At 38.6% G+C, this 24,191-nt stretch overlaps 1 protein-coding gene across 1 annotated transcript; it reads left to right on the top strand.

Moving 5' to 3' along the window:
- Positions 1–6,689: 6,689 nt before the first annotated feature.
- LOC104606444 (ribose-phosphate pyrophosphokinase 1-like) lies at positions 6,690–23,907 on the top strand. Its single transcript, XM_010271664.3, has 9 exons — positions 6,690–7,227; positions 7,646–7,819; positions 10,322–10,570; positions 11,058–11,201; positions 11,316–11,483; positions 14,980–15,049; positions 15,687–15,768; positions 22,991–23,150; positions 23,588–23,907. The coding sequence occupies exons 1-9, from the start codon at positions 7,105–7,107 to the stop codon at positions 23,624–23,626; spliced, it is 1,209 nt and encodes a 402-aa protein (XP_010269966.1). The 5' UTR covers positions 6,690–7,104; the 3' UTR covers positions 23,627–23,907.
- The last annotated feature ends 284 nt before the right edge of the window (positions 23,908–24,191 follow it).

Genomic DNA, 24,191 nt, shown 5'->3' with positions numbered 1-24,191 from the left:
ATCAGTCAGGTGCGTCGCCCTTGGATACGGACGTCCTTGGTGTCAGGTACGTTTGGTCAGCCTGGTGTTTCGGAAGCGAAGTGTTGGAGTGGCGAGCGAGGTGTCTTGAGTTCGGTTTGGGGAGTGTTCCAAGCTGCCATGGGCCATTTCGGGTCACAGCTTTGTGAGGCTTGGGGCCCAGTATAGTTCGTGCTCCTTGCAGGGAGCTTGGGTTCTCAGTAGGGAGCTCGGATTCTCAGTAGGGAGCTCGCTCTTAATAGGGAGCTCGGGCTCCCAATAGGGAGCTCGGGTTCTTATTAGGGAGCTCGGACCCTTAACAGGGAGCTCGCTCTTAATAGGGAGCTTGGACTCCCAGTAGGGAGCTCGGGTTCTTATTAGGGAGCTCGGACCCTTAATAGGGAGCTCGCTCTTAATAGGGAGCTCGGACTTCCAGTAGGGAGTTCGGACTCTTGGTAGGGAGCTCGGACTCCTAGTAGAGCGGTCTGGAGTTCGGGCTCGGTAGTGAGCTTGAACTTGCTTCCGATGTCTGCTTCGGGCGCTCTACTGTCCCGAGTTGTTTGCCTTTGCCACATGTCGGACGATTGCCAGGTCGGGCCAAATTTCCTTTCATCAGTATTTATTAAAATAAAACTATAAGAAAGATTTTTATAATTATCAAAAACTTCAGGAGAGATTTTTGTATTTTACCTTGTTTTAGATAAACAATAAAACTAATAAAAAGAAGATACAAATTGTTGACGCTTCTTACCCTTGGGTCTTTCTAAGTTTCTAGCCTTAGCAATAAAACAATATCCACTCAAGGACTTCACTGAGAAGTTAACAAGTCTGAAGACTAACCATCGGTATTGGAACGGGAGCCATGCAGAGCTGGGCCTCTGGTCCAGGGAGCATTGCCAAAGGGGAACGGTTATCCGCTTCAGACCCATAATCTCTCTGGCTCAATCATATGCTGACACCCGTTCACTGATGAGTTTTAATTTTTTAGAATCTAGATATATGGCACACGTGGCAACTATAGGCTTCTACCAAACTCTACTCATGTTCCAAGTGGCAACTATAGGCTTCTAGCAAGCTCTACCAAGTTCCAAGTGGTAATTCTTTTGTTGCCACTTAGGTATAGTGGGGCCCCCATCAGATTGGTTCGGTCAATCCACAACTTCAAGGTCCGATTCCCGATCACCGAGGCCAAAATCCATCACTAGAAATGATAAACCTGGCCCCTTTTATTGTTTATTGCGCTTACCCGTTACAATAATGGGCAACACAACAGGATTCGGGAGATAAAACTATTAAAACCAGACCGAACCAAATGATAAGACCGGTTCCAATTGAGACAATCCATCTATCTCTATTGGAAATGATCTTGACCGAAAGAATGGCTTGAATTTTGGGACACAAAATATCTTGGATGGGACTGTTTTGGTCATGTCTACAGTTAGATATGGTGTTTTGTTATATGCGGATGGTCCCCATTCACAAAATAGTGTGGACAGGGATGGATCACACCCTAATTTATCGTCCATAGTATTTTCTCAATGATAGTCTATACTATGGTGTGGACGGTTTGTGGGAAAGTTTCAATGTGGTCCAATTACTCTCATTTTATTTAATATTTTAATAATTTTTTAATTTTAATTTTTAATATTTTAGCAATAAAATAATAATTTTTAATGTTAATTCTAGCACAAGTCCGCTGGTTCTCATTCTCAACTCTTTTTTCATTATTTAAATATTAATTTTTTAATATTTCATCAATAAAATAATATTTTTTTTAATTATTTAAAAAATGCAATTATTGTTTACATATTGATGCATTTTTTTAATTTATTTACCATATAAAATGCAAAAAATTAGACATTTATTATGTAGATCTCCCATAAAATGTATATGAGATGCATGAAATCAAAAAGTATGATATGGACCAGTCCACACCACACCTACAAAACGCCAGCATGGGTGTGAACTAGTCCAGTCCACACAATCTATCCACAGATCAGAACAACTGTGTATTGTGGTGTAGTGTAGATTGGTCCTTGCTAGAGGGTGTGGTGTGGATGGTCCACACCCACCAATTTCATATCCATACTAAAGAACACTTGCAATCCAAGGCCCCCTTAACTTATCACATGGTAGATAATCAGAACACCAGAACATCAATTGAAAAACACTAGAACATGGCTAGACTAATAATGAGAAAATCAGTTGAAAAACATCTATTGATGTTTTTTTATCACATCATTACATGAAACATCATTGCAAGACAATAAATAAATGTATTGATTTTGAGGAAAACATTAAAATAAAACTTCTCTTAATGGTTGGCTCTCATATAAACAGAAACAAATATTTATTTAATAAACATTTTACGATAAATACCTATATGACTATGAATTAGTACCGCTTTTCAAATAAATAGTACCTACTAGATTAAACCCGACCACCCACGTTTTCAGGTGGAGCATGATATTTATTAAGCAAAAGCTAAATTATAGAAATGGTCATTTACTAAAATATCCCTTGTAGTTTCATAGATTTATTAAAATCTACCATATAGTTAGCATTTTACTAAAATACCACTTATAATTTGCAATGGATTTAATCAATCTTCCATTAGGTGACAGTGGAAAATAACAGTATTGACCCTAATGCTCATTTAAATAAATTTGATCAAAAGAAAATAAAAATAAAAAATATCATTTTTGCCCTTAATAAGACACGAGCAACTACTCTATTGGCTATATTTGGTCAATTTTGTTTTATGTACAAAAAAATGTTAAAGCTATTTTTGGAATAAAAAATCATGGTCCTAATGGCAAAACAAACACTCATTTATGAAAGGTCGATTAAGTAAATAAGTTATAAAATATATAGGATGTTTTAGTAAAATGAAAACTATAATGTGCGTTCTAGTAAATGACCCTAATAGAAACTCATAAGAGTACAGAATTGTTTTATATTTTCAATTTTTTAAATAATTAATAATTATTCATATTTTATATACTACTTTTAATATTTTTTTATAATACAAAAATAACAATAATTAATTTTTGTTAGGTTTGTTCATCAAACTGATGAAACTGACCAACTCGATCAACTCGACCCAAGTTGGTTGGTTTTCCAGTAGTTTAGGTCGGCTTTGGTTAAAAAGTTTCCTAATTCGACCAAGTTGGATCAGTTTCACTTTGGCCATTTTAAACTGACCAAAATCGAACGACCTAACCATGGATATATATTAATATTTTATATTTTAAATATAATTTTTTAATATGGAAGATTCGGAAAATTCATATATTTCTTATTCTAAAATGTTTTATATCATAAATCTAATTTTTAAATTTGTTTTCTAATAATTGCACTATAATTTTTAAAATTAAATTTATTTTTTAAGTTTAAATCTTTTGAACCAACTAACCAAACCAAAAAATTGACCCAAAGCAATACAACTTGAGTGGGTCGGTTTTCACAAAAGGTCAGTTGGTTTTAACTAACCATTTCTTTATTTTAACTATTTAAAATCTAGTTATTTAAAATATTTAGTTATTTAAATACTTAAATAATATGTAAAATATTTAAGTTTTAAAATATTAATTATTTATTGAATTTAATTAGCCATAAAATCATAATTTATACTATTATTACATAATTTCATTATTAATTTTAAAATATATTAAATTATTATTAATTTCAATATTATGTCATAATTATTTTTCTACTTTGATCTTTTTTTTTTAATTTATTACATAATTTCATTATTTTAACTATTTAACATCTAGTTATGATAAATATTGAGCTATTTAAATAATTTATAAAATATTTAATTTTTTTTGTTTTTGAGTTTTATTTATTTAAAGCTATTACATATTATTAAATATTTGAAAAACATTTAAATTGATAATCCAGAAAAACATAATTTAAATTATTAGTACATAATTTCGTGATATATTTTGTAAAAATATAAAGTTATTTTTTTGTGTTTTTAATAAATGTTTTAAAGTTATGATATAATTTTGTTAGAATATTTAAATAATTCTTAAATTTTTTAATCCAAACTTTCTTTAGATAGATATAGATAAAAAGTAGGGGAGAGGATAAATAGAAATTAGAGATAATTTAGGAGAGAAACTCTCTACTAAATTAGAGATAATTTTGGGGATAAATAGGAATTGGAGATAATTTAGAAGATAAATAGGAATTAGAGATAATTTTGGAGAAAATGGGGGGATAGTGGTGGGAGGTAGTTTAGGAGAAATTTTAGAAGACAAGATTATTTAGGTTATTGGGAAAGTGCATCTCATTGGTTGTTTCAAAAATGACATGGAATAAAAAAATAAAAATTTCAAAAAAAAGGATAAAATTTCTTTACTGCCTTGTTTTAATATATATATATATATATTGCCACTCTAAAGTGTCAAATGAACAATGTTAAAGAAATCAAAGAAAAGTAGCACAAATCATTTTTTTTATTTGTTATATATATATATAAATATATATATATATATATATATATATATATATATATATATATATATATATATATTGTATGGTTTAACTAATTGACTACCCTTATAATTTAGTTAATTGACTAAGTGTACCCTTACTCTTTGAAAATTGACTAAGGGTTGAAATGTCCATTTTGCCCTTAAATCAAATTCGAAGCTCCTCCGTTCTTCTTCTAGGTTTTTGATGCTTTGCCGGAGTTCGAAGCTCCGTTCTTCTTCTAGGGTGTCCTAAGCTTTATCGGAATTAGTCTCAGCCACTTGTGTCCAAGAAAGGAGAACCATTGACAAAATCGCACTGCCCCTGGAAGTTGCTCGACCCCTCTTGCTCTAACCCTGACAGGAGAACTTGTAATCGTTTGGTGTCTTCAACAATGGGAAGGACGCAAGAGGAGGGAGGGAGGAAGGGAGAGAGAGAGAGACGTCGTCACTCTGTGGCCAGGGTCTTGGATTCGAGAAGTCACCAGTACTAGGAGTTGCAGCAGTGGTGACCAAGAAAACGAAGACGAAGAAAGGGTTTTGATGCTGCACGATCTGGGCACTCCTAGCTGGCTGTGACCTGGCTTCTGACTGGAACGAATGGCACCTGAGAGGAAGGAGAAAGTGAAGGGTTCCCGGGGAGTTGTCCCGGTGGGAACACTTCGACGGCTAAGTTAGAACTGGAGAAAATCTCAAAGAGAGTAGAGAGTAAGAGTGCTCAAAGTGCTTAAGCTTCAATACCTCTTCTTCGTGTGGTTTAGAGTTCTTTTATGCTGGAGCCTAGTCATACCTAGCATAATCGCCATCGCCCTTGCCGTTACTGCCAGGGCAGGTGTGGCAGGCGCAGGTTGCCGCCACAAACTGCCACTGCCAGGTACGGGCTTGAAAGACGTGTCATGCTTTCTAGAGGAGGCAAATAGAACGCTGCTTGGCGAGGGATCAGAGCCCTGCCACCGGGTCCGGTGGGTACGGATGCCAGACAAGGCTCCCCACAGCCTACCGAGCTACCGCGCACTGGATTGTCTGGGGTAGGTTTGTCCCTGTGCCGAGGTGCCTACACTGGGGGGAGGGAGGACGGGTGCTTCCTCTTTGGGAAGGGAGAGCTCCGGGCCCCTTAGGGGGAGCTCGGGACCTTCCATACTTGGTGGGAGTCAAAATTGGCTAGGCGTCAGTCCCCGGCGAGTTGCTTAACTCGCCTAGTGGCCAGCGTTGGACTCGGCGTGTCTCCCCCGTATCAACGTGTTGTCAGGCTGAGTTGTTCACTGGGCCAGGTCATATACACGTATCTTCGGGCTACGAGGTCATGCCAAATCACCCTTCATCAGGTTTGTTTGCAAAGAAGACGATGAATAATTGAGTTCGCTTCATTAGTTCCCCATAGGGGTTCGCTTTAGGACAAGGGTTTGATTGCAAAGAAGATGAAGAAGAGGGTTCACTTTAGGACAAGGGACATGGGTTTAATTGCATAGAATATGAAGTAGAGGAGAGAGAGCCCTGTTCGGTTTGTTTGATTGTAGAGAAGACGAATATGGGGAGACAGAAAGATAGAGCCCAGCAGAGTTGGTTTGGTTTTGTTCGATTGTAAAGAAGGCGAAGAAGAAAGAGAAATACCTGTCCAATTTGTTCAATTACAGAGAAAGTGAAGATGAGAGAAATCCTTGTTCGATTTGTTCGATTGCAAGCTCCCCACCTCGCCTCACCGCTACATCTCTGGTTCAGTAGGTGATGAGATACTATGGTTTGAACACAGCAGTCAGTGATGAGGTACTACAACACAGTAATTGCCGCCGCCAAACCCTCCCTCCCCTACCTCGCTTCGCCTACCTCATCTTGGGTTCAATCGGTGATGAGGTCCGAAACTGGGCTTAGTTGGAAAAACCTCTGTAGTACTATGGTCATCAAGTAGAGTGGTTATGCGGATTCGAAGGGTTTAGGGATTTTCAATCATAAAAGGCCAAAAGGGTATATTAGGGATTTTCAAAAAATATAATGGTAATGTGATGTCACATGTATACAATTTAAACGGAATGTCAACGGTAGGAAAAGTTTCTGGTAGGTGTTAGAAACAGTAAGAATAACATTAATCAATTTTCAAACAGTAAGGATAGTTTAAGAAATTTATCCGTTTTATAAGCGAAAATTGAAAAGCGCCTCCTAAAGCTTTTGCCGTTTTGCGTCATTCAAGTTCCAGTTGAACCGACCAGACACATTTTTGAACTGGTTCTATTTGAAACCTGTTCGGTTCAGTCCACTTTCGTTGGCTTGCTGCCTTCCAGAGTTTCAGTTACTTTTCCTGTATTTGGAAAGTTTGCAAACTGTTGCTGCCATCCACTAGCCTTGATCCATGCACCAAGCCACCAACAGAAATAAATTGTAGATTTTGGTCTTTTCTAACCTGAATCGCTTTTTTTTTCGGTTTTTTTTTCTCGAATTTATTTTTTCTTAATTTTGGACATGGTGGATATAAATCGACGGAGGTGCTCCCCTCTCGCCCCGGGCATCTTCTCTTCGCCTTTTCTCTTTACTGGAAACACAGCCATGGAAGCTTGAAGCGCCGCTGAAGACGATAGAACAAACCATTACGTCCTAAACCTAATTTATACCTCAATATATTCTCTCCTTGGGGAAAATGGCTTCCCTGATTTTCTCTCCTGCATCTTCTTCTTCGGCTATGGTTTCTTCTTCCTCTCTGTGCCGTGGAATTTTTATTTCCAACGAGCCTCGTTTTCGGCTTTCTTCTCGAAACGGCGTGGTTAGTATTTATCCTTCTCCCTGTTCCTGTTCATTTAGAAACAGGTTAATTTACTTAGAAGAGCGATTTCGAATTCTCAAGTATTTGCGTGAGTTTCGATTATCTAGAGCTTAGGGAACATGGAGGACTTTTTGCGGCTTCTCATTTATCTAGGTTTCATGTATTTTTGGTCTCAAGCTGTAGCATGCTTACTGTAAGATTTTATGTCTCTGTTTGATGAATATCCAAACAGAGGTTGATGTTTGGCTCGCCATGTGAGTTCCAGTGTTTTTTCTTTACCCATTCGGAATATCCAAACTAAAGAGGTTGAATGGTTTCTTATTAATTTGAAACTCATTTTTGGAGCAGTTCCTTTACATATCCCCCCCCCCCTCCAAAGAAAAATATGTTCTGATTTATTTTGGTGTTCTTTGTTAAGAGGTGCAATCTGGTGGAGCCATTAAAGATTAACAATGGAAAACCAAGCATTCCAGTGTTTAATGAGCAAACCATTCCCAGTTTATTGACTTCAAAGTACCCAGAGAATTTCAAGAACAAAAATGATACCAGGCTGCGCATTTTCTCAGGCACTGCAAATCCTACTCTTTCTCAGGCAAGTTTTCTCAGATTTTTTTTTTTTTTTTCATAATACAGATATCCCTGTAAAAATAGAGAAGTATGTTAATTCTCAAAATTTAAAATTTAACCTACTTCTTATCATTTGCACATAGTTTTTTTTTTTTTTTGGTTCAGAGAGTATTTTTATTTATATTTTTGGTATTAACACCATTGAGTATGGGTGATTACCATCTAAAATGAATTCTATCATACCTTCGCTTTTAGTTAAAGGATTAACTTGATCATCAAAATCCAGAAAGAAAGGTAATTGAGTTCTGGAGAACTTAACTGGCTACCTTGAAACCTCGGTTTTGTCCGCATATTTAGTGGAACACTTGGAAGCCAGAAATGAAAAGCATAAGATTATGATCTATTTAAAATATCGATTCTCCTTGAGCTGACTGCTTCTGTAGTCTCCTTGAAGACCAATTGGACTATTGGGTTTGAGGATCTCTTTCCCCCACCTTGCTAATCAGCTAAAAATATATACAAGCTTCTGAAAATTGCTACGAGGACTTGTTCTTAGAGATGGATATTAACAAATATTTTTAATCAGACCAAAAAGTGCCATTGCCCAATGCTGGCCTGACCATTAGTCATGGGAGGGCTGGACTGGATATGTACCTAACCTCTGGGATTTTAGCACAAATGTAGCCATTCACTTTGAACAGACAGTTTTTGTGCTTTCAGCCTATAGAGAAATGCATGGTCTACACTTCTTTGGTTTGGAATGTGGACCCAACTTGCCCAGTATGCAACAATTGTAAGGAATCTGATATTCATTTATTTATGGCAATTGGTGGACCAATATTCAATCGGGCCTAAACATAATAGCATTGAACTTGGATAGTTAGACTAAAAAACTCAATAGGAAAAAGAATTAAGGTAGAAAATGGGCCGCATTATATGGTATATGTGGAAACAAAGGAATGCATGCATCTTTAATGGCATTTCGTATGACCCTGTGAGACATTGAAATTTGAAAAGGCAACTGTTGACCTGAGAGACTACCAAGGGAATGCCATATATACTAAAAAAAAGTCATCAGATGGAAGCCATGCGGATGAACCAGATTAAAATAAATTTTGATGCCTCAGTTTGAGGAGATGGAGCTGCAGCAATAGCTTGGGTGGTGAGAGACTACTGGGGCAACATCATCTCCAACAACTTCAAGGAAATAGAAGCCAGTGCAATTCCAGTTGCAGAAGCATGGGTGGCAAAAGAAACAATTGAAGAGGCAGTAAGACTCAATGTCAACTGCACAATTCTAGAAGGGAACTCAAAGCAAATTACAGGAAGCATTAATGGGAAAGTGAAGCCTCCATGGAACATGATGACCATTATATAAGGCTTAAAAGGACAATGGAAAGAAGTGGAATGAACTTTAAGATCAAGCATGTATCTAGAGAAGCAAACCAACTAGCAGATTTCCTGGCCAATCAAGGGCACATTGTGATGGACCCTCAAGCATTCGTTCAACTCAAGAAAGAATCTGGATAGAGGACCTATGGGGCTGCACTACCCCTTGGATGTTTTAGTGCTATCTATTCCCAAATTGTAGCACAAAAAAAAAAAGAGAAAAAAAAGAAATTGGTAATCATCCTTGTGATGAGGATCCTTTTTTGGCCTTCTTCACTTAGAGTGTTGAAGGAACTAATCTTAAATTCTTAATTATGCCAAACTTTTGGCATATCAGTGGCCTAGTCATTTTTTAGGCAGTTTCTGTGCCACAATCAACCTGCTCTATCACTAACCTTATGAATGGATAGGTTTTCTTTCATATAATTTGTTGCTCAAGGTGTATCCTCAATTGTGGTTGTGCTGTGGATGCCTTTTTTAACTTCTCATTCGATCTTCTTGAGTTTATGCTCTTGAATGATAAAAATACAAGATTTTTCTGTAATCACTAGATTCCTAATTTCAACTTCTTTGGTCATTTTTGGTTCTTAATTAAGGAAACCCTTATGGATTGTAAAATGGTAGTTGGGTAGGGTTAATTAGAAATCTCTATCTTCTTCGTGGAAGATCCTGAAAATAGATGTATCCAAGTTCCATTAGACATATACATGTCCCCCATGTAAGAAATATTTCTTTCTGTGGAATAACTTTTGTTGGGAAGAGGGTAGTCAAACACAACCACCATCTAATACATATTTTATCATTAACAAGAACTCATCCAAGACATTTCATAATAGGTCATAACCCATTTTTGGTTTATAGGTGGAACTTTAGATTCTCTAGGAGTTGATATGGATGACTCTTGTATTAATGGTACAATTAGTTTGCAAATCCTTGCTATATATATATATATATATTTTTTTTTTCATTTTGTCTGAAGAAATACATTTATTAGGAAATGTTGATATTGTTATTTCATTATTCAGTAATGGTTGAACTGTTATGCCTTCTTTCTGTGATGTTATATAAACATTGTTATCTGAAGATGCTTAGAAGGTCATATATGAACTTATCCTGATGCATTGATGTACCCTCCTAGGAAATTGCTTGCTACATGGGCCTGGAGCTTGGAAAGATCAACATAAAACGGTTTGCTGATGGCGAGATCTATGTTCAATTGAAAGAGAGTGTTAGAGGGTGTGATGTATACCTAGTGCAACCCACAAGCCCTCCAGCGAATGAAAATCTCATGGAACTTCTAATAATGATAGATGCTTGTCGGAGGGCATCTGCCAAAAATATTACTGCAGTTATTCCATATTTTGGATATGCTAGGGCTGATAGAAAGGTAGTTCCTGTTTCTTGGGTTGAACTAAAATAAATTTGGTCCATGGTGATCATAGTTTGAGTATCATATATAGATATACTGTACAACAGGAATGGAAATGCACATGCATGGTATCAGGACTTAACTTTTGATGTCCTGTACCTTGATCTCTAAGGCTAGATAACCAAACTGATCTTATAAACAGCTCTTCTATTCAATCTATGCAATTTTCTCCTGTAGTAAGTGCAACTAATTGGTCATTGGCCATCCTCTGACATTGATGTCTTACCTTGGAGATCTCATTATGTTTAAGATTTGAGCATTTACTACTTATAAGTACAGAATGACTGGCATATTTTTTGATACTAATTGTTATCTTAGCCTGTATATATTAACTTCTTATCACTGGTTAGTGTTGCTTCATTAGTTTCACAATTTAATAAGTTGATGAAAGCTTTTTGGTAATAACACTGAAGTCTATCACTATCATATGATTTTCTATTTTCAGACACAAGGACGTGAGTCTATTGCAGCAAAACTTGTTGCAAATCTGATTACTCAAGCAGGTGCAAACCGTGTTCTTGCATGTGATCTTCATTCAGGCCAGTCCATGGGTTACTTTGATATTCCAGTGGATCATGTACATGGTCAGGTGATTGATTTAATTTTCCAGGATTTAATTTTCTCTACTTATTTAATCCAAGTATTTCTGTTTATGTTGACTTTTTGACTAATAATTGCTATTTTTTGTTCTGTGTATCTTCAGCCTGTAATTCTTGATTACCTAGCCAGCAAGACTGTAAGTTCTGGTGATTTGGTGGTGGTTTCACCAGATGTTGGAGGTGTTGCTAGGGCACGTGCTTTTGCCAAGAAACTGTCTGATGCTCCATTAGCCATTGTGGATAAAAGACGTCATGGGCACAATGTTGCTGAGGTAACACCAACTTAAAGTATATTAGTGGTAGATATAATCTTACCTCCAACCTTCATGTGAACTTGCACCAATCCATGTCTTTTGTAATTGTCAAATTGGAACATACAGTGGATTTCACATGGAGCCTACCCAAGGTTCAAAGTTTTGATACGATATGCCCCTGTATTGGGGGTATCATATCGTATCTTTTGCTCAACAATATGCCTGTTTTAATGTATTTTTAAATACCTTTTTCTTTAAATTAAATAACATAAAAATGCCCCCCTGTGAAATTTAGAAAAAAAAAGAAGCGCAAGGTTTCAAAGTATCAATACACCCCTTTTGGTGTATTGGGGTGTATCAATACTTTGAACCTTGACTCTACCTCATCAATAGGCCTTTGCAGTCCAAATTTCCAGATCATCAATTGGGTTTTTCTATGCTTTCTTGGGTCTGATGATAAATGTAGTTCACCCATATGAGGAGCTTCTCTTCCATCATTTCTCTTGATTGATCTCTTCTATCTACGAGTCTATGACATGGTTATACAAGTTTCTAGGAAGTCCTCAAGATCAATGACGTTCTCTTCTAAATCTATAGGCTGCTATTTTCTCTTTATTGTGTGCAACATGGTCATTGTAAACCAATATATGATGATTATTGCTATTCCATGGAGTTTTTGATATATCATATATCCTTGGTAATTTCAGGATTAAGTAGTTGATGTTATAAAAGGGTCATTACCTGATGATGGTCCCAGCTAGCTAGGGACCTAGGGCCATGGGAAGGGTAAACTGGATGCTGACTTAGATTTTGGACATTGGGTACTAATGAGCATGGATATGGGAGACAGGGATACAACTCTTCATTTCCTAAAAATCCTGAACATGGATATGGGTATGAATATTCCATATGATTGATTATGCTTCTATTTCTAGCTTTTGAAGCTTCATGACATATCTTAAGACTTATGTCTTGCCAGATTAATTATGTTTCTAACACAGGTCTTTTATGGTATGAAAGGTCAAACATACCCTTTGACATATTTTAGAAGTGTTGATACTATATACTGTATTCATGAATGTGCATGCAGAATCTGGTGTCATATTGGGTACATATCATGTTTGACAGCACTCTAGGCATGCACATATATCTGGGTATCAGGGACCATAATAGATGCAAAAGCAAAAGATATTATATGTTTGGTATGTGTTTGTAATGGGTCTGCCCTACATGACAAATGAGGTTGTTGATGCATATTATAGTTAGTACTGTTAACAACCTTGATAAGGGAGTCAATATTATTGATGGTGATTTTTTTACAGTTTTTTTTTGTCATTGATGCATAATATAAAAGACTTGTGTATCAAAAAATAAAAATAATAGAGAAGACTTTGAACCATATGGTGAGGCAAATCTTGTTCTTTTCTGTCAACCCGGTTCAGTTTCCAAAGCAGTCAGGAAAAGTGTCTGATTTCCAATCCTAAATCTATGATTCTTTCCATCTGGTTCTAGCTGCTTTTAAAAAATTGAGTGATACTATAGAGTTCTTTTGTATATATTTTATGGGCTGCACTGAATGATATTATCAATGACATATGCAGCAAATTTTTAATAGCTGTGGGAGGCGTACGCTTGGAACTTCCAAGCAAGGCACCCTCAAAATGCCTTGAGTCACATGCTAAATACGTTGAAACCTCTGAGGGGTGCATCTCAAACGCCTTTTGCATGAGTCATGCTAGAGGTGTATGCTTCATGTGCCTCTAAGTAGTGGAATGTCTGGGGTCACGTTTCCCTGGTTTAAAGCATACTGTAATGTATTCTGCTTTTGCACTTGTTCAATCAGCATTTGAATACACTTTGATCTCAAATGCCCAAGATTAGTATATAAGATATATCAAAGTTAGTTGGCTTGCCTATTGTCAACTCCAATTTCTGATCCTCTCCAATCTCGTGGCTTCCCCCAATCATCTTCGTGATTTCTACTTTACCATTCTACTTTGCAAACTCAAGCTAGTTTCTCCATCTTGAGTTTCAAAAAACGTGTAAAGAGATGTGAATGTGTTTGGTTTATTTTTGACCCCAAGTATTAATCAAACCATCACAAGGAGTGTGGTTTACATCAATGTTTTAAAAGGCATAAGAGGTTTATGTTTGGAAGCGTGCCTCCAGTAAGGTGCCTCCAAAATGCCTTGAGGTGTATATGCCAGGGGCGTTGATGCCTCTGAGGCATACACCTCATTTATGCCTCCTACAAAAAAGACAAAAAGAAGAAAAAGACAGAAAAAAAAGGAGATAAGAAAGGAAGGGAAAGAAAAAGAAAGAAAAGGGAATATTGATCAAAAAAAAAAAAGAAAGGAAAGAAAAGGGAAGGGAAAGAAAGTTTTGGCTGAGGGCTCTGCCTCAACTAGTTTTATGCATCTTCTTTTTTCTTAATAAAGATATCTTTCATAAAAAAGAAACACACAAAAGAAGAAGATCCTCCTTCCTCTTCTTCTTCCTCCTCATCCCCCTCTTAAGGAGATTTATGCCCCCTTTTGCTTGAGAGGCTTATGCCTCTTGGGATCTAAATTACACCTGTGTTTTACAACATTGGTATGCGGATCTTAGTCTCTTGCATGTTTTCTTCTTAGGTGCTACAAAAATTATATTCAAGTTAGCTACTTTGTCTTTCCAAAGCTCGAGTGTGAGGGTGGGCATGCAAGAGTTCTGAAAGATTGAGGTGAGGAGAGCTTCGAGCCTCTTCTATTTATAGAGTTAATTCATGTAGAAATTTTCCTCCCTAAGCGGGAAAGTTTGTTATTCTATTAGATCTGAAATAGGCAAGCACAAGTGGGGTTTCGCCACATGTCCATGCGGAGATCCCAGGGTCTAGGTTCCCACCCTTCTCTTCGGGATCTACACATGAGCACAAGTATAACTACTGCCCCCTTCTAAAAGCCTGTCTAAGTGTACCTTAGAAGTTTTCCGGAAGTGTCCAAGTGTTGGTTTGTCATTGCAAATCGAGTTTGGATGAATTGCACTGTTGTGTTGTTGCGATGTTGCTATAAATCAATAACACACCAAGGCAGAATGTCATCATAGCTTAGGAGATCATTGCGATGATGTATCAGATCGCAAGACAAGACTGTGATAACGAGGTTCTTAAGTTAGAGCTAATGTACTTTGCGTTACTACGACGATTCATTATTTTATATCGCGGATGTAGGTGTCTATTGCAATTGTAGAGTTGTTGCACTGTGATGTGGACATACCATGGTCGTGCTTGCATGCCCTCTAGCGGAATTCCTGTGATGCCTAAATCTATGTACATATACAGATAAAATAGAAAACTTTCTTACTGTTAGGGCAATTTCTTCTAACACAATGCCACAATCCATTATTTGTTTTAAAGTCTAAAGGTTCTGTTTATTTAACTCTTTTAAAGATATTTTAAATTCTAACTTTCTAAGGATATCAAAGAACCTGTATTGACATGTTAACTTCTTAAATATATGTTGTGAATATTGTTTTCCAGGTGATGAATCTTATAGGTGATGTTAAAGGAAAAGTAGCTGTTATGGTTGATGACATGATTGACACTGCTGGTGAGTTACCTCTAAGACGAAGCATAGACTGATTACCTGAATGTAAAAAAGGATTTTCCTAGTATATCAAACAATGCTCCTTGCATTGCTTGATACAGAGATATATTTGATGTTTCATAAATCATCATTATATCCATTTTTTATTTCTTTGTCAACTTGAAATGGTATTGATCTTTGCTTATTAGGAACAGATTTTTCTGTTCATGCTGCTTCACATCTTGCAACTTAGATTTCTTTTAGTTCAGTTTGGAAGGAGTGCAAATACAAATATGTACAATGCAAATACATGTTTAGAAATACAAAATATAAGGCTTTGTATTGTACATATTTGTATTTGCACTCTTTCCAAACTGAGCCTTTATAATCCTTTTGTATTAGAAAATATCCTTCAATTACAAATTATCTGTTTATGTATAAATGGCTTTAATATGCCGGTCATTGGTTTTCTCTGCCTCAAGCTAGTTGTTGTGTTATGGCCTATAGGAGTTGTTGTGCGTCTATGTCCCAGGACATCTTTTGCAGGATTAATGCTGGCAATTTATTCTGAATTTTTTACTAACTGTTTTGCTGTTGTTGGTTTAGTTGTTTTCTGGTAAATCTTTATGTAATTATTGTTTATTTACTTGAATGATGCCAGGGACTATTGCAAAAGGTGCTGAGCTTTTACACCAAGAGGGTGCCAGGGAAGTTTATGCATGCAGCACACATGCTGTTTTTAGGTACCTCCACCCTAAATGCATGCCTTCGTTTATTGTTGGAATACTTTTGGTTCATGCCACAAATTTATGCTTTCTTGGTGTTTGGTCTTGGTAGAGAATTCTTTGTGAATTATGGAAGAAAATGGAATCCTCTCTCAACTCTTCATTTTTCTCTTCATAAAATCCTGGAATTCAATCTTGCAAAAAAAAAAAAAAGAAAGAAAAGAAAAGAAAAGAAATCATGAAGCTAAAAAGATGACTCACAAACGAGTGTTCATGGATCATTAAAATTGCTACTACCCCTTTTGTTGTGGTGAAAGTTTTCATTACAACATTTGAGAACCTGCATCTTGTTACAACTTGAGAAAAAGGTTAGAAAAGAAAAGGAAAAGAAGGGAAAAAGGTAGAGAGGAGAGAGGTCTTTTACAGTATAAAGTAAGGAGGAAAGAAAGAGAGAAAAGAGGTCTAAAGAAGATTTGAACAGAACCCTTCTCTCCTATCGACCTGAACAGTTATTCCACTATTTAGAATGTGTAAAATTACAACTGTTATTCCTACAGTGGTTTTCAGCCCCAAACCAACAAAAGGCTAATACTTGTAGTGTACCAAAAGGCTCTACACACCATAGTAAGTTCTTACACCACAACACACCAAACTAAACACCACAAACTGTCAAAAAATAGCCGCACTCAGCACACGTACCTGTACTCACGTCTAAGGCTGTGGCAAGTAGGGCTTAGTACACCATCACCAACACCTTAAACTGACCAACTTAAGGCATTAAAGTTTCTTTTCTTAAAGGGCGACCAGTCCTTTTAAGGACCTTTAGCTCCGTGTCTTGAAGAGAAAGAGTTCTCAAATCCTAGGGTGGAAAAAAGAGGTATGAACATTGACAGTCGAGTTCACTGCTCTGATACCATGTTACAAGCTGAGAAAAAGGTAAGAAAAGAAAAGAAGGGAAAAAGGTAGAGAGAGAGGTCTTCTACAGTAGAAAGTACAGAGGAAAAGAAGTGAGAGAGGAAAGAGATCTACAGGAAGAAGATTCAAGCAGAATCTTCTCTTCTGATGACTTGAACTGTTGTTCCACTATTTAGAATGTGTAAAATTACAGAAGTGCCCTTGTTAAGTGATTCTTAACAGTGGAAAATATAATGCTATTAACAAAAGACAAAACTGCCTTCTACTCTGGAAATCTCACTTTGAACTCTTGGTTCAACTCTGACTACAAGTTCTAGCAGATATCGATAGAATGGGGACTCAACCTTTTATGTATGTTATGTTCAAAACCTAGGAAATCTCATAATCAGAAAGTTGCCTCGTTGAATGGTTCATAGTTAGTGTTGAAGTTTGACCTGCCATAGAATTCTGTCTTGTTCGTTGACTGTAGAGTAAAGTAGACAGCAAGAAGTAGGAGAGGAAAGAAGAAAAGAGAGAAGAGAGAAAAGAGAGAAAGGCTGGTTCGAATTAGGGAAAAAAGTTAATCCCTTGATTCGGCCAGACCTATTATTATATTATTGACTTATTGAAAAAGACTTGAGTGCCCTTCTTTAAGTAAGAGGCACTCGAACTAACATAACAGTACACATCAGCATTCTCAACAAGTACAAAGACTGAAATACCCCTTCACTAACACCACTAACACTCCCCCTCAAGCTGGTGAGTATATATCATATAATCCCAGCTTGTTACATATGTAGTCCACTCTCCCCCGACTCAAGCCTTTTGTAAACAAGTCTGCCCACTGGTTTCCCGTACTAACATATGCAGTTTCTATCACCCCATTCAGCACCTTCTCTCTCACAAAATGACAGTCAACTTCGATGTGCTTGGTTCTTTCATGAAACACTGGATTGGAAGAGATATGAACCGCTGCCTGATTGTCACAGTAGAGCTTCATTGGAGTACTGATGTCATATCCTATCTCCTGTAGAAGGTTCCTCAGCCACACTAGTTCACAAGCAGTATGTGCCATGGCCCTATATTCCGCTTCTGCACTGCTTCTTGCCACAACTGTTTGCTTCTTACTTTTCCATGTTACCAGGTTACCCCCCAGAAAGGTGCAATAGCCTGTGGTAGATCGTCTATCAGACATAGAACCTGCCCAATCAGCATCGGTGTATCCTTCTACTACCAGTTTTCCACCACTTCTGTACAGCAAACCACGACCAGGAGCTCCTTTCAGATACCTCACAATCCTTAGCACTGCATTCCAATGTGGGACCAAAGGTTTCTGCATGAACTGACTCACCACACTAACTGCAAATGAAATATCTGGCCGAGTAATGGTTAGATAGTTTAGTTTGCCTACAAGTCGTCGGTATCTTCCAGGCTCTTCAAACACTTCACCTATATCACTGCTCAGCCTCGTATTTGTTTCCATAGGTGTCTCAGCCGGTTTAGTACCCAACAATCCTGTTTCTTCCAGTAAATCAAGCACATATTTCCTCTGGCACAAATTAATGCCATGCTTAGATCTTGCTACCTCTATGCCCAAAAAGTATTTCAACTTGCCAAGGTCCTTTGTCTGAAAGTGTTCCTGTAGGAATGCCTTCAATCTGTCAATGCCCATTTTATCATTCCCAGTCACAACGATATCATCCACATACACCACCAATATTATTTTACCTGCCGAAGAGTCAAGACTGAAGACAGAGTGATCAACTTGGCACTGTTTCAGACCAAACTTCTTGACCACCTCACTGAACCTACCAAACCATGCTCGAGGGGACTGTTTAAGTCCATAAATAGCCTTCTTAAGTCTACATACCTTACCATCCTCCCCCTGAGCAACAAACCCAGGTGGTTGCTCCATGTAGACCTCCTCGAGCAAATCCCCATGCAAAAAGGCATTTTTGATATCGAGCTGATGGAGAGGCCAACCAGACATAGCTGCAAGAGAGATGACGACACGAACTGACCCTATCTTAGCAACCGGGGAGAACGTCTCCGTGTAGTCAATGCCATAGGTTTGGGAGTACCCTTTGGCAACCAGCCGCGCCTTCAGGCGCTCAACACGACCATCTGGCAAGTACTTAACACTATACACCCACTTACAACCGACAGCCTGCTTCCCAGGAGGAAGAGCGGTGAGATCCCAAGTGTGATTATGATGCAAAGCAGAGAGCTCTTCTTCCATAGCACGGCACCACTCTGGAGAGGTAAGGGCTTCCTGGACATCCTTAGGAACAACCACGGAGGATAACAAAGATATGAACTGGCGATGGGAAGCGGAGAGGTGGGTAAGTGAAACAAAATTGGAAATAGGGTGAAGGGTGCAAGTACGCTTACCTTTCCGTAAGGCAATAGGAAGATCTAGGTCGGAGGCTGGTGTCGAAGCTGGAGCTGGATCTGTCGACGGTGATGAAGCTGGAGGAGCTGCAGCCGGTACACGTGGGCGATGTGTATACACGTGACGGATGGGTGGACGGTCAACCAATGGTGGCACCGGAGGCAAGGACGTAGGCATGACTGGAACCAAAGGAGGTGGATCAGCCACAGGAAGAGGAAGAGGAGGTGGTGATGTGGGGGAAGCAGCAGCACCGGACCCCACGAAGAACGGAGTAGACTCAAAGAATGTAACATCAGCACATACCAAGGAACGACGAGAACTAGGATGATAACACTTGTACCCTTTCTGAGTTCGGGAATAACCAAGGAAGATACACTTCATGGAACGTGCATCTAACTTGTCAGTCCCGGGACTCAGATTATGAACGAAGCAGACACACCCAAATACCCGAGGAGAAAGCGGAAACGGAGACATGTTGGGGAATAAGACACTAAAAGGAGAACGACCATCAAGGATAGACGTGGGCATCCGATTAATTAAGAAACAAGAGGTGAGCATTGCATCGCTCCAAAAAGTTTTGGGAACATTCATGTGGTGCATGAGGGAGCGTGCCGTTTCTACAAGATGGCGGTTCTTTCTCTCAGCAACCCCATTTTGTTGCGGAGTATAGGTACATGAAGTTTGGTGTATAATGCCATGTTGGTCCAAGTATTCTCGAAAAGATGAAGACAAGTATTCACGACCATTATCAGAACGGAAAATTTTGATGTGAACACCAAATTGATTACGGATCTCAGCATAAAATTTCTGGAAGATGGAAAATAATTCACTTCTTTCTTTCATTAAATAGAGCCACGTCATTCTTGAACAGTCATCAACAAAAATAACAAAATATCGGTATCCCTTATATGACATCACTTTATAAGGACCCCAAACATCTGAATGAATTAAAGAAAAAAGACTCGACACACGGTTATCGACCCTAGAACGAAAGGGAACACGATGGTGTTTCCCAAATTGACAAGACTCACAATCTAAAACAGAAAGTTGACTCAATGAAGGGACTAAGGACTGCAACACTTTCAGCGAAGGATGACCAAATCTACAGTGCCACTGGAGAGGAGAAATGGATGACTGAAGAGCCGTTGACGTTCGTCCACCACCATCAAGATAATACAGTCCACCGGCTTCATGCCCTCCACCAATCTTCATCCCCGTCTTGAGATCCTGAAAAACACACAGAGAAGGGTAAAAAGTGATGGAGCACTTAAGTGACTTGGTCAGCTTACTAACAGACATAAGATTAAATGGAAGCTTAGGTACATATAAAACAGAGGATAGGGATACAGGGTCTAGGTCAACATTACCAACACCACAGATAGATGACGTGGAGCCATTAGCAAGGGTAACAGATTGTGATGTTGAGCAATGAGTGAGAGATGAAAACACACCTGGAGTTCCCGTCATGTGATCGGAGGCTCCAGAGTCAATAATCCAGGGGTTGGGTGTGGATGCCAAACAAGCCATACCTGAGTGTGCAAAGGAAGCTGTGTTCTGCTGCGACTTGGATTGAACAAACCTCTCATACTCATCACGAGGAACACTCACCATCTCCTTGCCTGGACCATCTGAGGGAGTAGAAGGCATCGGGTCAGCTGACCGTTTCTCCTGTGTAGGGCTGAAACTGGTGTCACTAGTCATGGCATGGTTGGCCCACGTCGAGGGAGGACCATGTAAGTCATAGCAGTAGTTAATGGTATGTCCATCCAAACCACAGTGAGTACACTTCCGTGGACCCGAGCCACGTCCTCTACCACGAGCTCCCCCTGAATCTCTGCCTCCAGTACGACCACCACCACGGATATGTGTAGATCCACCACTACCACTCCTGCCAGGCTGGGTTCCTCGAGTCCCACTTCTGCCACCTCGGCCTCTTGACACTGCAAATGCTGATTTATCGGAGACATTAGAGTCCATAGATCCAATGGAAGCCCTCCGAAGACGAGCAAACACCTCCTCTAAAGATGGAAGAGCAGATCCCCCTAGTATCTGGGCTCGTACTGGTTCATACTCAGACTTCAGCCCCACCAGAAACCGTGTTACATCAAGCTGCTCTCGCTGTTGCTGTTGAACTTTGACATCTGAAGTGAGAGGATGATAGACATTTAACTCATTACGGATATTCCTCACATTGGCATAGTACTCCTCAAGGCTCTGATTTCCCTGTTGCAGATTGAAGTATTCCTGATACAGTTGATATACCCTAGTGGTATTATCCTGACCTGAATACAGTTTCTTGGCATGATCCCACACCTCTTTGGCTGTGTCAAGAAACATGAAGTTCACACTGATTTTGGGTTCCATACTGTTCCACAACCATGTAATGATCTGTGCATCTTCCTGTTCCCAGTCTTCATACTCCTGAGAATTAGCGGGGGGTTTCTCCTCTCTTATATGCTTCACTTTCTTCTTCGCCTTCAGAAAAACCTCTACAGACTTGGCCCAAGGGACATAATTCTCTCCATTCAGTTTAATGGAGGTCATTTGGACATTCAGGTAGTCAGTAGATATCATGACACTAGGTTTACTATCACTGTTATCTGCCATTGCCGAACTCCCTTAATTCTGAGCACTGAATTAGGAGCACTACACACTGCACACTACACACAGACACTTCATCGAAATCTGCACACTGATTTCAACAGCTGAGAACTGCAACACCACAAACCCTACTCACCGAAGTCTGTACACTGATTTCAGCAGTATTAAATGTTGAAAACTACAACACCACAACCCCTACTCACCGAGGTCTACACACTGATTTCAGCGATATCAAAAGCTGAAAACCACACTTGTAACACCACCAACATTAATCCACAACTATAGGAAGCTTCACCATTAAGTAGACACTATTGCCATTCGAATCACACACAAACCAGAATAAACCCTAGCATAAACCCTAGCATACTGCAATCTGAAAACCCATCATGCGAACTGTACTACACCTCTCATGTATTCCATAACAAAAAAAAATATATAAAAAAAACTTTACCTCATCGCCTGAAGGCCAACCATACGAAGGGCTGAGACACCACTGCACCACACGTACCAGCCCTAACTAGGGCTTAGAAACCACAGCAACCAATCACCAACGACACAATCGGAGGCATAGAGACCTCCTAGGGAAGAGGGCGATCACTCCTTTTCAGCCCTTTTCCCAGTCTCCAACTCACAACTGAGAACCCCAAGTGAAACCCTAATTCGAATGCGCAGAAGGCAGAATTCTAGCAAGTCTGATTTGGTGAACCTAGCTCTGATACCATGTTGAAGTTTGACCTGCCATAGAATTCTGTCTTGTTCGTTGACTGTAGAGTAAAGTAGACAGCAAGAAGTAGGAGAGGAAAGAAGAAAAGAGAGAAGAGAGAAAAGAGAGAAAGGCTGGTTCGAATTAGGGAAAAAAGTTAATCCCTTGATTCGGCCAGACCTATTATTATATTATTGACTTATTGAAAAAGACTTGAGTGCCCTTCTTTAAGTAAGAGGCACTCGAACTAACATAACAGTACACATCAGCATTCTCAACAAGTACAAAGACTGAAATACCCCTTCACTAACACCACTAACAGTTAGCTATACATCTAATATCTGTATTTCTTTTGGGAGGATAATTTTGGATGGTAATAGTTTTCCAATTAGGTTGAATCTCTACGTTCAATTTTCTATGGGCTAGTTTGCATATCTGGTGCCAACCTTTGCATCTATTGTTATGATTGCCATGATAATAGCCATTAATTAGTCAAAAGGCTTAGAAGGAAAAAAGGGTTTTTCCTTTTCATTTCAATCAATGCGAGACTTTAAATTGAGGTTATTTTCATTATAATACAACATAATATGAGATTCATGCATCCATTCTGTTGTCAATTATGACTGACATTTTAGTCTTCTTCCGTGCAGCCCTCCTGCCATTGAGAGGTTGTCAAGTGGCCTGTTTCAGGAAGTGATTATCACAAATACCATTCCTGTGATGGAACAGAACTACTTTCCTCAGCTCACTGTTCTGTCAGTAGCAAACCTTTTGGGCGAGACAATTTGGCGTGTTCATGATGACTGCTCTGTGAGTAGCATTTTTCAGTAGAGTTGGATTATTTACCAATGGCATTAGCTTTTCTAAATCAAAAAATGGCTATTATTAACCTTATAGCTCTCTTTTTCGTTGTCCTTTTCACATTTTCTTCCTTGCCCATTTTAATTTCTTTGTTTTTTTAGTAAGGTTTCTAGACTATTCTAGTATAATTGTGGTTTCATCAAATTGGGCAATCTTTTCAACCACCATACCCGATTCTATCAGTCTATCCATTTATGAAGGGTCATATTCATACAATTTTGACCTCTCCTTCCATATTTTTTCCTTGTCTAATTCCTCAAGTGTGAAAATCTTAATCGAAATGGTTGATAATATCTTTACATGAATTTAAGCAATCATTTTGCAAATTAGTGTCAATGAGAGTAGCTTCATGTTCATTTTTTTTCTCCTTTTATTACTGTTATCAGGGTGGTATTGAACCCTTTTCCAGCTTGGGCATTGATTGAATCAAAATCTCGTTCTGGTGTTTTCTTCTCGGCTTCAATTACCAGTTACTACTGCTAACAGGATTGTCATGTTATTATTCTCTAACAATTTCTGTAAGTCTTTTACACTTTGTGGGGTTTAGTGGGGAAGTCTCTTACTACTAGCAGACTGACTTCTTCCTATTGTTGTCTTCTAAAATTCCCATTTCCCCACAAGAGTGGAAAATTGTGTGGATGGGTGGTGTATGTGCCCTTCCAGGATTGATGTTTAATATGGATCCGATTGATGGGATACGATTAAACTGCTGTTTGTTGAGTGTGTACCTCTTTGGAGCTTTATATAAAATCGGGCTTCACTTACTAAAATATTCAAATTGGAGAAGGGGATTGCTTTAGATCTAAGTTCCAGCCTCTCCAGGGAACCGGGTTGGGCTTTTTGTGAGAATTGAGATTTAGGGACACCGGACATGTTTGGACTGCATGAGTGGTTTTCTGTAAAGCCTCTAATGATTTGGTCTATTCTTAGACCGGTGAAAGAAACCAAAGCCCCGGCATCTTGAATTTACAGCTTGGTAAGATCTATTAG

The sequence above is a fragment of the Nelumbo nucifera genome, chromosome 6, assembly GCF_055504915.1.
Source record: "Nelumbo nucifera cultivar China Antique chromosome 6, China Antique-T2T, whole genome shotgun sequence".
Taxonomy (NCBI): domain Eukaryota; kingdom Viridiplantae; phylum Streptophyta; class Magnoliopsida; order Proteales; family Nelumbonaceae; genus Nelumbo; species Nelumbo nucifera.
Note: the sequence above shows the minus strand (reverse complement) of the source record. Positions and strands in the feature narration are given on the sequence as shown.